At 23.6% G+C, this 16476-nt stretch overlaps 2 protein-coding genes across 2 annotated transcripts; one reads left to right on the forward strand and one right to left on the reverse strand.

The window, feature by feature from the left end:
- Positions 1–10563: 10563 nt before the first annotated feature.
- On the forward strand, positions 10564–13012 carry LOC122857967 (pro-resilin-like). The gene is made up of 4 exons (XM_044160545.1): positions 10564–10735; positions 12263–12503; positions 12574–12720; positions 12788–13012. Exons 2-4 carry the CDS (start codon positions 12264–12266, stop codon positions 12899–12901), a joined length of 501 nt encoding a protein of 166 aa, XP_044016480.1. The 5' UTR covers positions 10564–10735; position 12263; the 3' UTR covers positions 12902–13012.
- A 1787-nt stretch (positions 13013–14799) lies between these two features.
- Positions 14800–16213, reverse strand: LOC122857968 (putative uncharacterized protein DDB_G0285119). Its single transcript, XM_044160546.1, has 4 exons — positions 16189–16213; positions 15235–16056; positions 15024–15170; positions 14800–14952 (listed from the first exon to the last, which is right to left on the reverse strand). Exons 1-4 carry the CDS (start codon positions 16192–16194, stop codon positions 14863–14865), a joined length of 1065 nt encoding a protein of 354 aa, XP_044016481.1. The 5' UTR covers positions 16195–16213; the 3' UTR covers positions 14800–14862.
- Between the last annotated feature and the right edge of the window lie 263 nt (positions 16214–16476).

Genomic DNA, 16476 nt, shown 5'->3' on the forward strand with positions numbered 1-16476 from the left:
AAAAATATATTCAACGTAAATATTTGCTCATATATAAATCATTTTATAAATTATTCGTCAGCAAAATTTCACTGTTTTTTCAATGATAGATTATCGAGTGTGTATTTTCTTCTTCAAATAAAAAAAAAAAAAAAATGATATATGATGATAAAAAATAAACAAATTCTCAGTGAATATATATTTGTATTTTTTTTTTTTTTTAAATTTAAAATAATATTTCATTAGATATATATGCTACTACACTTTGAATGACAAACAGACACAGCTTAACTATTATTGACGTTGATATATTTTAAGTATATTTTCTTCTTATTTTTTCTACTCTCAAGCATGGAGTTCACGTCGTTCATGTTTAACTTGTGCCAACAAGCACACACAAGTGATCGACACTCTGTATAAATATATTTATATTTTATTATATATACCTTTCACTCAAGTGGCTGATTATTGTCTCATGTAAGATGGATTATTGATCAAAGTCATTAAAATATTTTACAATATTCTATGTTTATTTATCAAAGAAAAAAAGAAATAATAAATTTATCATTTTATTGATAAATTATATAACTTATATAAACAGTTAAAAAAATAATAAATATAATTAATAATTATTTCAGACGACAAATTAGAATTATTTTTTGTTATTTTTTATGAAAGCTCAATGTGATATAAAATTATTCATGTGGGCTTTAAACCACAAACAACAAGCTCATATACTTGCGGAATTTTGTTGGTATTATTAACAGGTGTATTTTATTATTTACAATGTCGTTGTAGCCACAAATTTACTCATGTAATATCGATAATAATTTATAAATTGACTTGAAATAAAATAACAACAATAAATATTATTTAAAAAAAAAAAAAGAAACCTATACAATTTTCAACTCGTCAAATATTTAATTATTTATTTATAAAAATTGAAATTATAATATGCAAAAAAAATATATATGAAAGTGTCGCGTGTGTGTATTGGCAAAGAATAATAAATACAAGTTTGTTGACATTTATTAATTTTATGTATATTTTTAAATTATTAGTTGTAAGCAAATATAGACATGAAAAAAAAAAAACAAAAATAAAATAAAATAAAAGATATTATAGACACGCGACAGTCAATCAATTTTATAATATTCATGTTCTATTTTAAAATGAGCAATATTTTGTATATATATGACATAAAGTTATTATAATCGAAATAAAGTTTCTCTAACTAACCGCATGTAAGAGAAAAAGTAATTGAGAAAAAGATGGTCAATGTTTTGTGCGTGACATAAACTTTCTGTATTTAAATAAATATAAAAAAGTTATTAATTATTATTCCCACATGAAAATTATCAGCTTTTAATTTATAAAATAATTAATTGTATTTTTAAAATTTATAGCTAATAATTTGGTTTTTTTTTTTTGTTTTATAGTAATTATTAATAGGGATTTTTTTATTTTTGCTTTTTTTATTTTACGGGATATTTAATTTAATATTGTATACTTTAAGTTGGATTATTTTTTAATCAACAATGTCTACATTAGTCATACTTCCGACGAGTCATAAACAAATCATTATGACTATGATTATAATTTAGTAAAGTAATCAAATATTAAATATCAAAATGACAAGTATCATTTTTACAGGATACATATATTAACTTTTTTTTAATTTTTCTCTCTCAACTTGATGAATAATAAAAAAATCATAATTACATTTTACATTAACAAAGAATATTTGAATTATTATTTCTTTGTTTGTAGGAAAAATAAAAATTTGAATTATTTTCTCGACTCAATTTACCTTTTTTACATTTTTTTATAATTATTTTACGATTTTTTTTTTTTCCACGATTATGAAAAAACACATGACTCATTGATATACAATTTTTTGTCTTTTATTTTTATTGAAATTATTAAATCTATTAATGAAAAAATAAATATCTATTGTAAATAATTTTTATTTTATTCATAAGAATTTTTAATTTTTTAAATTTTAAACTAGTTTATTTGTATTTATTCCCAAGAAAAAAAAATCATTGTGATTATATTTTTTCTTGTGTAAAAAGTGATTATTCTAAAAATCAAATTTTAAATTATTTGTATTATTAAATTTTTAAATAAAAAATACTAATCAAACTTTATAAAATAATCAAGCCATAAATTTACATAAAACTAATAATAATAAACACGTGATCATTTTAAAATATAGTACACGGAAAATTATTAAATTAAATCAACAAAATTTATTGATTAATTAAGTAAAATAGTTTTACGTAATAATTTAACAAACAAACACATTCACATGTGTGTGTTGCTGTAGAGAACGTTGATGACACCAAATAATCTATTAGTTTTCATCGAGTAAAATTTTAAATAAAATATATATATTTGTAATAATATTATGTAGGTGTGAACTCGTTGTTCAAAAGCATCATCAAGACAATTTTGTCACGCGCTAACACTCGAACTTGGGCAATTACAAAATTACATGACGTTCACTTTGTCAAACTACAAAACGAGTACGTGATTGTAAAACATCAGCGAAAGTTATACTAAAATGTTTTACGAATAGAGTATAAATTCAGTTCATCATTAAGTCACAAATAAAATCTTATTTAATACTTGTTATTATTTAAAAAAATATTAATCATTTAAATTATTTAAAAACACTCTTAAAATTGTCATAAATAAATTGTTTTTTTTTTTTTCTCTTCTCAATCCTTTTTTTTATTATATTTGTCAACACATTTTTTAAACTGTCGGTGTTTCATTGAATGATAAATATATAGGATTGAATTTTTTTTTTTTTTTATAAATAAACTTTTGCACACACACCAGGTGTGTTATAGGTTCATCGAGTTGAATGTCTTTGTCATCGATTATACGTTATTGCAGAAGGTGTGATGATGGAATAGATGAAACTTTAAAACCATTCACTATATATAATAATAATAATATTATCTTTAAAACAATTTTTTATTTTATTTTTGATATTACAGATAATTTTAAATCTGTCAGTATTTTATTTATCTTTGTTCAACAATTCTCACGAAATAATACGATCCAACTATTCAAGTGGGCGTTATTATATTTATTTATTTTTTCTATCTATTTATTTTTATTATATATTATTATTTTAATAAAGTAAAATTATGCATTTACATTTACAATATGAATGATTATCTAGATCACGAAATATTATTTTACTTTAAATAATCCAATGTCAAAAAAAAAAAAAAAAAAAAAAAATACATGTCCGTAATATATATATTATTTTTTTCATTTTGTATTGTGCAACATCTGCAGAAGAATAATCGAGAGACAAAAAAAAAAAAAAAATTACAAGTATGTAATACTTATCCGGTTCAGAGGACACACACAAGATGACCCTCTTTATTTTATAAAAACAATTTGCAGTTCATAATATACATTCCCACTTTTGTACACATACGGTATTACTTTAAAAGCAAAGAATAAATTCCTGGCACGCTAAAACCATCTCATTTCACACCCAAAACAAAAAAAAATAAATAAAAATAATAATAAAGGTATAATACACAAGTACTAAAAGTATACTGGACGACTCTTATCTTGTGCAATTCTTGGATTGTTGCACACGCGACAATGCCAGTAGATGAAGGAAAAAAAAAAAAGGATATATATTGTTATAATCATTATATAAAACTGTCGGAAAAAGGGTACGGTCGAATATAATGTGAAAATTCACGTACAAAAAAAATATATATAAAATAAATATAAACGACAATTTTACTAACAATGCAAAACATCAAGTCGGCTAACCATCAAAAGATTTTATTTTTTCAACGAGACATTCAGTCTCAAGATAACTGATCTCAAACTAATATCTTATATATACCCTTTTGCGTAATTTTAATTTATACATACAGATATACTCTCATTTTTGACCTTTCTTTATTCTTTCTACAAAGAATTTATATTTCTTCTTTAAATATTCATTATTTTCAGTATGAAAAAAAATCAAAAGAAAATATATAAATAAATCATCAAAGGCTTGATTCAAATCGATATTTTTATTGTTATCTTGACGATATAGGACGATAGGCAACAGTGAAATAATAAAAATCTATAAATTATGTAAAATAAAAAAAAATATTGGTTATAAAAATCAAATTAAAAATTCTTTTGAGATATATAATAATTGATATAACTTCAAGACTCGCTTGTTTTATATACGCATTAATTTTCGCTTTTGTAAGTAAGCATCATCATCAATATTGTAAGATTGAGTGTGCTGTCTTTACATTATGCAATCTGGAGCACACTGCATAGATAGAAAATATAATGCGCCCACAATACACACACACAAATTTAAAATGATAATGATAATATGGATACGTGTGTTAGCAAAACACAAACACACACACACACACACATTAGAAGTGCCAGATTAAATATATATTTATTTAAACGTCTAGTTTCATCTTTAGTGTGTGGATAGTGCACTCGATAGTTTAAACAAGAAAGCTGATTCAAAATTATGTAATGAAAAATGCAAGTTAAGCAAAAAAAATTGAAATAAAAAATAATATATATATCGAAATTATATGGACGTTACGAATCAAGCTATTTATCTGAACCATACACTGATGATGATGCACCTTTATATCCTCAAAATATTGCATCAGTTATACATACGTATATTTATTTTTTTTATATACTCCCGCATGGAATTTATTCAATTGCAATATTGTGCGACTATATTGATGATGGTCTATCGTATATATGTTGTTGGCATATATTATTAGAAATTATTATTTTTATATTGGCGCCGAATGTACGACTGATTATGATGATACAAACTACAACGTGGGAATTATTATTTTATATTTTATTTGAAAATAAAAAATATAAATCATAAACTTGTTAAAAGAAATATGTATATTTATCATATTGATGCGTGAAAATTATTTACATATAGAAAATAATAATTTGCATACTGATTAGATAGTTGAAAATTATATTAAATTTAAAAAAAATCTATTGGTTAATTTTATTTTTAATTAATCAAAGTGAATTTCATTTTGTTTTTTTTGTTTTTTTGTTTTATTGAATAAGCACTCATGGAAAAAAAATTAAATTTTTAGAAATATAAAAAAAAAGAATAAAAAGAAAATGAATAAAGTAAGAAAAAAAAAAAGTTTTAGAGCGACTAGATGAGAACTCCTTCCGAGGGCTCATTAGACGCCCATCATAAATGAATTTCATTTGAACTTTAGACGAGGGTATATAAGAGGGTATATATATATAAGGTTGGTTGGCCTGCCTTCTTCTTGAATAATAATATTATACGAAGCTTTTCAAGCTCGCTAAAAATTAATAATTCGATAAGATCCCTCAGTAGTTGTGAACGATGGTGTCTTGACTTTCATATTTTTTTTTTTTTTTTCGCTACCTACAACATTGATTGTCTTGCTTACTTGAGATGTGACTTACCCAACCATTTACTTGCTTTATAATATAAAAACCACAAATCATACAAGAACAAAAGAGAGTACGAGTTTTTTTTTTTTTAAATTAATTAAATCTTATTTATTTACTTTTCTATTTTTTTTTTTTTTTTTTGCTCTCTCAAGGAGTTTAATGCTTCGCACAATTCAAGAAATGGGTATTACTCGAAACGGATTTTAAAGCTGCTTTTAAAAGTACTTTATATACCAATTTTTATATAAAATTGTCCAGAGGTTATAATTATTATTAAACTCTACCTTTACAATTTTTAATTATATATGAAAATTTTTGTATTTCAACTATTGTTAATAATTTATTAACTAGAATTACTCTTTTAAAAAAATTTTCTTTATATATAAAAAATATAAAAATAAAAAAGTACTTTAAGTTTAGTAATTAATAATTTTAAAAAAAAAATATTTAATCAAACAATTTTTATTCAATTAAAAAATTAAAATTCTTCAATAATATACTGTTTTATAAATAACCATTAATCAATAATAAACCAACAAATATTATGACATATAAAATTACAATTAAAATAGCTCAAGTTATTTTAAAATTCCTATAATTATCAATGTAATTTTTTTCCATTTGACAATTTAAATATAAATAAACCTATACAGATGCGCTATCGATAAAAATATAATAATCAATTCCTAAATAAAATCGCCAATTAATATTACATAATTACCCCCTCGATAAAATTAATTCAAACTAAAAAAAAAGCCAACCAAACAAATGATACAATCTCCATAAAAATAAAAAGAAAAACTTCAATAATAAAATTGACAAACACAATAAAAAAAAATATAATAAATGAAACTGCCAGAGGGTGATTATAAAATGTTGATTGGCCACTGTATATGCACCAGCCTTCTTAACATATTCCCGGTAAAAATAAAATGCATATATTCATCAACACACATGTAAAATATAAAATATAAAATGTACATCTCGTAATAGTTGGTATGATGATTTATCGGTATCGTCCTGTAGATATTCACGTACAAAACATCATGTAAAATACATATATATATTAAACATGTTGAGGTTTTGTATATAGAAGCTGTTGTAGTATATAGATATATAATATACACGCGTGATAGCACGTGGACTTGTCACGCACCAACGAAGAGGAAAACAGTGAATACGAATTTATACACTAACTCTCGCGTGATATCACGGAAATACAATACAACTACAATATAAAAAAATAAAAAAAATACTACAACAACAACTACTACTACTAATAATAATAATATATTTAAAAAAAAAAAAAATATGTACAGTTAGTTATACATACAACAACTTCATGTATACATGTGGTAGGTTAGTACTCGCGATTCATGAAGCACAACATATTAAGCTTGTCCCTGTATGTCGCTATGAATTTATAACGATTTATATGACCCACGTATAACGCGCCATCCGCACGAACATACCATAATCATTTTTCTCTCTCTCTCTCTCTCTTTCTCTCCTCTCTTGTACAGGGTATATAAATTCACCCTCTCTTACGGACCAACACCCTTTTTTGAATCAACCCTCGCTCTAACGTACTGGCCTTTATACCTAGATCTTTTCCAACTTTACCGCCACTAATTTAACTCATCTCTAAAATTTCCATTCATGCGCTTTTATTAATAAATGTGTGTGTGACTAAAAATATTATAAATTAATATTATGTGGGATTTATTCTCAAGAGATGTTATATTAATATCTGCTTGAAAATTTATTTTTAAATTATTTATTTTGGGTTAATATATTAATGAAAAGTATTTTAATATTTTTCGTAAAATTATATTAATTTTTTTTTTATTTATAAATGAAAAATAAAAATTACTATTATGGGCAATTTGAATTGAAATACGTGCTTTCAACAAATTTACGGTTTTTCATATATTTATGTTGTTACAAATGGTATTCAGTTGGTTAACAATTAATACCTGACATTTATTGATTAAATTGAAGGACTAAATCAAAATATACATTTACAAAATAGCACAAATTTTGGGTGGTTAGAAATAATTAAAATTTTGTCCACTCAGTGGTTTATAATTTCATCTCAATTTTCATTAAATTTGTCAGCACGAAATTTCAATAAAATTAAATTTAAAAAATTATAAACTAAGTATATAAAAATACCTTTTAATCTTTTCATTGCAATTAAAAATAATATTGATTATTAAATTAAAATATAAATTTAATCAATCATTTAAAAATAATAATAATATTTCACGACTTGTTTGGCAAATAATTTATCAGATGGAATTTAACTTTTTGTTTTTTTTTTTTTTTTTTCAACTCGACACGCATGTTGTGCACGTGAGTAAAAAGTAAAATTTCAGTGATAAAAAACAATGTTGAAAAATAAAAAAAAGGTAAAAAGTAAAAGTTAAATTCAATGGTGCATGTGACATCTTCATTTTTATGATAATGGACAATAAGATTTAAAAGAGCTCAAATTAATATAAATAATCGAGAGTTAAAAGGATAACGAAACACGCAATAATTAGGTCAACGAAAAACAAATGTATGAATATATTAAATAATTATTATGATTTTTTTATAAAAGCAACAAGCTCTTTGGATTAATGAGACCAACGATATTAAAATTATTATTTAACATTAATATTGAAAATTTAATATCCTTATATGTTTGCCAATAATTTCTCTGACAATGATAATAAATTATTTTTATTTATTTTTCAATTTAACTCATCACGATATTATTTTCATTTTTTTTTTTTTTTTTACTTTTTAATTAGTTGTATATAATAATACACAAACGAATTGATTGAATTTTTATAAAGCTTTTAAGTATTTATTCAATTTATTAATAATTTAATTTTTATCTTCTTTTATCGATAATTTATTTTATTTTTTTTTTGTTGACTAAAAAATTTACGACAATTGTTGAAATTATTATAATTATTAAATTAACAAATATTTAATAAATAGTTATTAGTACTTGAAAAATTATAAATACCTGAAATATATTTTTTTTTTTTTTTTTTTTTTTCGGCAAATACGTGACGCAGTGATTTGATAAAATGGCGGTCGATCAAGGTCAGTTTTTTTTTTTTTTTTTCACATTTTTTTCACTCCAAAAAGCACACATAAACACATTAAAATTATCACTTTTTTTATCACCAACGCAATATTCACTATAAGTACTATGAAATAAACTAATTTTTGTAATTGATTTGTCGTAATTGTTAACAATATAATTAATATAAAAAAAATTAATTCGGAGCGATTGGGACCCCCGCGCGTCTAAAGCAAACGGAACCTTTTTTTTTTTCTTAAAAAAAACTCCGAAAAGTATATGCGCCAATTGTTAAAAATATTATAATTATTAAATAAACAAATTTCGAATAAATAATTAACACTTGAAAAATTATAAATGCCATGAATATATTTTGTTTTTTGTTTTTTTGCAAATACGTGAAAAAATGGCGGACAATCGAGATCACTTTTTTTTTTTTTTTTTACATTTTTTTCACTCCAAAAAACACACATAAATACATTGAAATTATTACTTTTTTTATTACCAATGTAATATACACTATTAATACTATTAAATTGACTAATTTTTATAATTAATTTGACTTAATTGTTAACAATATAATTAATTTGAAAATAATTGATACAGAGCGATTAGTACCCCACGCACGACGATGACGAACTGTGACGAACTGAATATTTGTGTTTTTTTTTTTTTTTTCTATCGATTTTTTTTTTCTTGGAATCAAGGGTACAACAAAATACAGCTAGGGGGAGGTCAAGAAAAAAAAAAAAACAACCAAAACAAATGAAATAAAATCTCAAGTTTTAAAATAAAAATAAAATCATAAATGAAAAAAAAAAAATTAAAATAAATAAATTTCATTTTAAAATTAAAATATATTTGCATATTAATTATAAACTTCAAGCATTTATATTAATTTTAATTTCCATTAATACAAATAGATTTTATTAAAAATTAAAATAAATAATTATTATTACATAAATATGAATTAATTAAATTTCTATTAATTTTGCATTCCAACGAGTTAAAATAAAAAAAAATAAAATAAACAAAACACTTTGACCTTTTTAATCTGTCATTATGTTTCATAATTTTATTGTTGATTAGATATCATATTTCTATTATCTAATTAAAAGTAATATATTCAACAGTCTATTGAAATAATAAAGAATTTTTTTTTCAAAGAAATATTATTTATAAAATAATAATAGCTATAGAAAATATTTTTTTTTTTTGCGCGTTTCAATTAAAAGCGATGATAAATTGATAAGGTCAATTTGTATTCATATAAACTATATAAAGTCTAGTATGATATTCAGGGGTAGTTTTTTAACATATAAAAACAGCAGCACAAGTTAATCGAAATAGTAAAAAAATAGAATAAAACAAGACATATATTGCAAGTTAAAATGAACATAATGAATCGTATTGCTTGAATAAAATAACGCTTCGATCTCGATAAAACGACATGTTAATTTATTATTCGATCCCTCGACCTCTCCAAGCATGCAACTTTTCGATGGAATTTTTTTTTCTTTTTTTTATTCCTATTATTTTTATCTATTTTAAAGTTTTTTTCCTATGTAAAGCCGCATCGCGCTTAGCCGACCAATTATGCAGCGGTGTCTGGAAATAAATAACAGAAAAAAGAATGTATAAAAAAAAAAAGGAATGATTTTAAAACAAGAAGTACTTGAGGGAGGAAGTGAGAGATAAAAATAAAAAAAAAAAAAGGGAAAGATAAAAAAAATAGTGCAAGATATATAAAAATAAAAAAGGAGCAACAAACACGTGCGCGTTCATGATACAAGTAGCTGATACTTTACGTGCGTAACGTTATTTAAAAAAAAAAATATTCAGGTATGTATATAAATGAAAATTATGTGGTGAATTATGAATCATCCCTTCAAATAAAATGGATGGTTTTGGTACCCGTTGTGTAAGGATATCGGTGGCGCAACGGCCTTGCTCGTGATGTTACATATTGGAGAACGGGAGGATGATACTTGAGGGGCATCCTCTCGCGAAAGTATAAAAGTTGAGACAAGGGAGATGCTACCTCGCACTCAGCATATCATAGTCATCAACGCTTCATAAATATTTTTAAACCAGCAAACAAACATCAATAGTTTATCTTGAAAATATTGTAATATTATTGAAAAATTAATTTTTTTTAATTTTATTTTTCATCGGTAATAGTTAATTAATTATCAAAAAAACAAGGTAAGCTTTGTAATTAAATATTTTATTTTTATAACAAATATTTTGTTTAAAAAAAAAGAAAATTTAATTCCTTTTTTGCTGTTTGTAAAAGAAAATAGAAAATTAAATTTTTCGTAGAGAATGAGTATATACTTTTTTTTTTTTTTTTAAAGAAAAATAAAACTTTTTATATAAAAGTTAGTGAAACTTGAATAAATTTATGGTTTATGATTTTTATATTTGTAAAATTGTATATAAATAATTAAAAAGTAAATAATTTATTTACTTTTTATTTTTAAAATTGACAAATAGAAAAAAAATAAATAAAAAAAATCAATCACTTAGTAAATTAAAAATATATATCATAATAGTGGATGCAACCACAATAATTTAAAATCTTGTTTACGAAATAAGCAATCTTACATTTCAATACAAGTATATTTTCATCAAAAAAATATAAATAAATAAATAAATTAAAGAAAAAAAAATAAAAAACAAAATAAGCTTACCTCCAGCACTTTGCATTCTCAATGCAATTTCATTTATAATATTTTCATTTCATTCAAAAATGCGTGATCGCATTACGCAAACATATTTGAAAAAAAATATAATATATATAAATATCAAAAGCAATAGAAATCAAAAGTCTGTATGTATATTGCATTATGTCAGATATATCTTCAATGCAATATATAAATACCCATAAAACTCATCATAGAAAGCATCCAACTATTCAACCATTCACCCGATTATGTCTCTTGACTTGAACATTTCATTGACCAATAGCACAATTCAATCAGAAATAAATAAAAATAAATATATATTTTTAAATATAATAAATAAAAAAATAAACTACGTGCTTTTACTTCAAGTGACATGTACCCCATTAAAATAAAAAAATTCATTTTCTACTTTTTTTTCATATTGAATAGTAAAGCAATTAAAAATCATCCAATAAATTTTTTTTTTTTTTAATAAAAATTAAAATATAAAAAAAAAGAAAATAATGAATTTTCTTTTAATGAAAAAATAATAATAATATATTTTTCAAGTGTAAGAAAAAGTAGGTAGTACTGTACGACGATGAACAAGAATAAAAAGTGGCTTGAAGTGTAGAGAATGAAAAAGTTTGATAAAAAATTAAAAAAGACAAGGCAAAAGATATCCGGCACCTCCTACGCTTCCCAAAGGGACCATTATGCACGTAGTCGCCAGAATGGGAAAGTTAATTATTATCGGAAAATAAAAAGAGAAGAATGATGTAGGTATATTTAAAAAAAATAAAAAAATATATATGAAAAAGTTCAAGAGGCGGTAGACCGTATAGAATCTTTACTCTCCCGTAACCTGATTTCGAGTTATTCCAGGCCAACAAACCATCGGATAATATCATTCTTTTATAATACCAAATAAATAAATAAATAGAACGAGATTTTTGTTACAGATTTAAATAAATTATCACATTCATTATCATTATTACGTGATGTATTACATTCTAAATATACAAATAAATAATTTAATTTAACATCTTGGTTTGGTTTAAAACAGCATGTGGTTTACATTGACAAGTGTATTGTTGCTGGCGACATTTATCTCAGCACGACCAGAACCTCCAGTTGACCAGTATTTACCACCACTAGATCTACAATACGGACCACCAAATAGAAATCCAACTGATTTTAATGGACAACCTGGTCAAAATAATAATAATCAATATTTACCACCAAGTCAACAATATGGTCCACCAGGTGGTTCACAAAATTCTGGATATGATGATAATTCAAATAATGTAAATATCAATTATTTATATCATTAATTATATATTAAAATATATTAATTTATTATTAATATTTATTTAGGCACCAGCAAAATATGATTTTGAATATTCAGTAAATGATCCAGAAAGTGGTAATGATTTTGGACACAAAGAAAGTCGTGATGGTGATGTTACACGTGGTACATATTATGTACTTTTACCTGATGGAAGAAGACAAACAGTTGTTTATGTAAGTATTTATTATAAAATCATAAGTATAATTTTTTTTCATTTGTTTTTTTTTTTTTTTGCATCAGATTGCTGATCAAAATGGATATCAACCAGTTGTAACATATACGCAAGAAGGATCTGGCATTGGTGGTGGAGCTGGTAATGGTTATCCAAGTGGAAACAATGGTTATCAATATTAGTTATCATAAGATAAACATGGACAACAATATTTCGAAATTATTTCTACATCAATGTTTTATTTTTTTTTTTTGAATCAATATTTTTTATAATAAACACATTTTTGGTTTTTTTTTTTTAATTTGAATTATTTATCATTTAGCTTTTCATTGAACAAATTATTATAATCTGAGCTTTTTTTTTTCATTTGATTTTGTTTTATTTTTTTACATGCCTGGTGGATTAAATTTTTTGAAAATCAGATAATACTGATTTACAGTTTTTTAAATTTAGTATTTATATAAATTATTTTATGAAAAACAAATAAATTTTCAGTGCGACAATATCGCCCACTGCCATAATGATTAGTCAATCATCGAAAAAAAAATTTCAATGTGTTTTTTAATATAAATAATATTTTTATTTGTAAAATAGTTAAACAAACATTTATTTAAATTGTTGTTATCATATGATAAAAAAAAAAATATATAAAATAACGTTTTTCCAATTATCATAAATATTAATTGTCTATTAAATAATTTTTATCATAATATTTTTATACACATTTAACATTGATAAAAGATTACTATCAAATTTATTTCTTTTTTAATAAAAATAGAAAAAAAAAAAATAACTGTTTTAAAAATTTATTTTATAATGTTACTGGTTTATTTTGAATTACCTTTTTTTTATTTTCCAAGTCCAGCTTTAGTCAGACTACTGTACAAAGTCAAAGTCCAGCTTTTAATCTGAAATATAAAAAATAAAATGAAAAATTCAATGATCAAACGTTTTTTATGTTTTGAATATTTTAAATTTTAGTAAATCCTATTCATACATTCAACTTTTTTAGGCACTAAAAAAAAATCCGTCTACATCAACAGCGAATAAAAAAATATATATAAACGTAATGAAAAAAAAAAACAAAAATAAATGAATAAAAAAAAAAAAAGAAACAACGCGTAAAAAAATAAAGGAAAAATTTATTTATATATATAAAAGCGTTTTCGTTGAAGGTGCACGCTTTGCTCTTTGAGCTTTTACGGAGGTACCTCTGAATTTTACATCCCTGAACGTTGCATTCATGTACAAGTAAAGCCAAACGATTTTTAGAATAGTTTCTATATCAAAGCACACTTTTTTATATTTCTCTTTTTTCCTTAAAAACGTTTTTAGTGCAAAACTTTGTGTCATACAAGTTCATCATCAAAAAAAATAAAAATTTACGTTTTAATTAAAAAAAATTATAATAGCAATAATAAAAGCAACAAAAGCTGTTAAAAAAAAAAGGGAAAAAATATATCGAGTTGTACATCAAAGTCAATCGCATGAAAATTAATTTTCATATATTGTCATTCATTTATGCGTAATGATGTATCACTAACAAATACGTAAAAATTTGACAGAAATATATCATCAAACAGTTTGATAAAAAATTCAAATAAATAAATAAATTCAAATGAAATAATAGATACTTTTTTCAATGATAAAATAAAATGTGAAAGTGAAATTTACATTTTCATTATGAGATAGTGTTGGAGTAATGTGTTATACTATTCAACTGAAACAAGGCCACACGCTTCTTGTAATAACATCAAAAAATAATAACAATAATATTACATTCATCTCGACAAATTCACATATACCAACAAAAAACATTACAACTGTTTATGATTGTTAATTAACCATAAACAATCCCGCATATAATATTTTAATTTATATAAAAAAAAATTTTTAATAACATCTTGTAAACTCGTGTGTAAATTAAATTAAATAAATAAAAATAAACAAATTAAATTATAATTAAACAATAATAATATTATAGTATAAAATTTTTTTTTTTATTGATTATCATTAACAATTATTATTTGTATATAAAAAAAAAAAACAAATCATTATACAAAAATTATTTCATCTACTTATTATTAATAATATTATTAATAATTATTTTTTTTAATCAATCATTATTATTATTATAATAATACTAGTAATGATAGCCTTGATCATAGCCATCTCGACCAACAGCAGCATCCTCGTACGTGATCGTTGGCCTGTAGCCATTTGCGTCCGCGATCTGTTGCAAAAATAAAAAAAAACAATTAAAATAATAAAATAATGAAATCTTTAAATAAAAATTAAACTTACAAAATTAACTGTTTGTTTTCTTCCATCAGGTAAAAGTACATAATATGTACCACGTGTAACATCACCATCACGACTTTCTTTGTGTCCAAAATCATTACCACTTTCTGGATCATTAACCATATATTCAAATTCATATTTTGCTGGTGGCTAAAAAATAAAACAAAACAATTATTTATATGAAAAAAAAATAATATAATTAAATACAACTTACTTCGTAATTGTAACCGTTGTTGTTATTGTTGTTGTTGTTGTTATTTTTAGCTTGTGGATATCCTCCAGAACTAGGATAACCACTTGATTGACTTGGTTTATATGAGCTTGAATGATCATGTTGTTGATTTTCAGTTGATTCATACTTATTTTGTGTCAAATATGTATTTGATGGTGGTAAAATTTCATCAGATGGTTGATATGCATTATTTTGATTAGCTGGTAGATAGTTTGATGATGGTATTGCTTGAGTAAATGCATTTGGACGTTTATTTGGTGGAAGATATTGAGATGGTAAATTATTAATATTTGTCATATGATTGTTGTTATTATTTGAAAATCTGTTTGTTGATGAGTGGGAAATATCACTTGACGATTGTTGTCTGTAAGTATTTTGTCGTTGACGTTTATTTGTATTCATTGGTAATGATGATGATGATGATGGTAAGTATTGATTAGTTGGTTTTGTAATTGCCGGTAAGTATTGATTTGATGGAGGTAAGTATTGGTTCATTGGTTTTGATACTGATTGATCTGATGATAATACTTCTGATAAAGTATGCTGTTGGGTATGAGTTTGTTCGTGGTTACTTGGTAAGTAGAGAGAATTTGGTATAACATTTTGTGATGTACTTTGGTGACTCATCGATGGTAGATAATGGAATTCTGGTGTTTGTACTCCCCGTGATGATGAGCCTGAATAACTATCAGTGGGTGGTAGATAAAGATCAGATGATATCTGATGTGAACCTGGTGGACGATATCCTGATGGTTCTAAACTTGCAATTGACATTGCTATTGACACCGACAAAATGATGAATACCTATTGATATATTTTTTAAAAATTTATTTTTATATTACTTCACTTTTATATACACACTTTTATTGATTAATATATTATTATTAAAATTTAAAACAAAAAAAAAGCACATGTTTAAATGTTAATAATTATTACCTTCATGTTTCTACTTCGGGGGCACTGTTTGATTTGATTTGAAAATGAACAACAACTTGTTCTTTTATATAGGTGTTGTTGGTAGTTTGGGAGGGCCAAAGAATGGTGGTGGTTATCATCATTATTTTGCGTATAATGATACTCTACACACAGTGGTAAAAATACAGAGAAGATAAAGGAAAATAATAAAAAAAAAAAAAAAAAGAAGCAGCAAAAAGAAATAAAAAGTGAATGGTTGAGTGACGTTGGCTATCCTTCCGAGGTCCACCGCCTCAGACAAAACCAAAC

The sequence above is a fragment of the Aphidius gifuensis genome, linkage group LG5, assembly GCF_014905175.1.
Source record: "Aphidius gifuensis isolate YNYX2018 linkage group LG5, ASM1490517v1, whole genome shotgun sequence".
Lineage (NCBI taxonomy): Eukaryota > Metazoa > Arthropoda > Insecta > Hymenoptera > Braconidae > Aphidius > Aphidius gifuensis.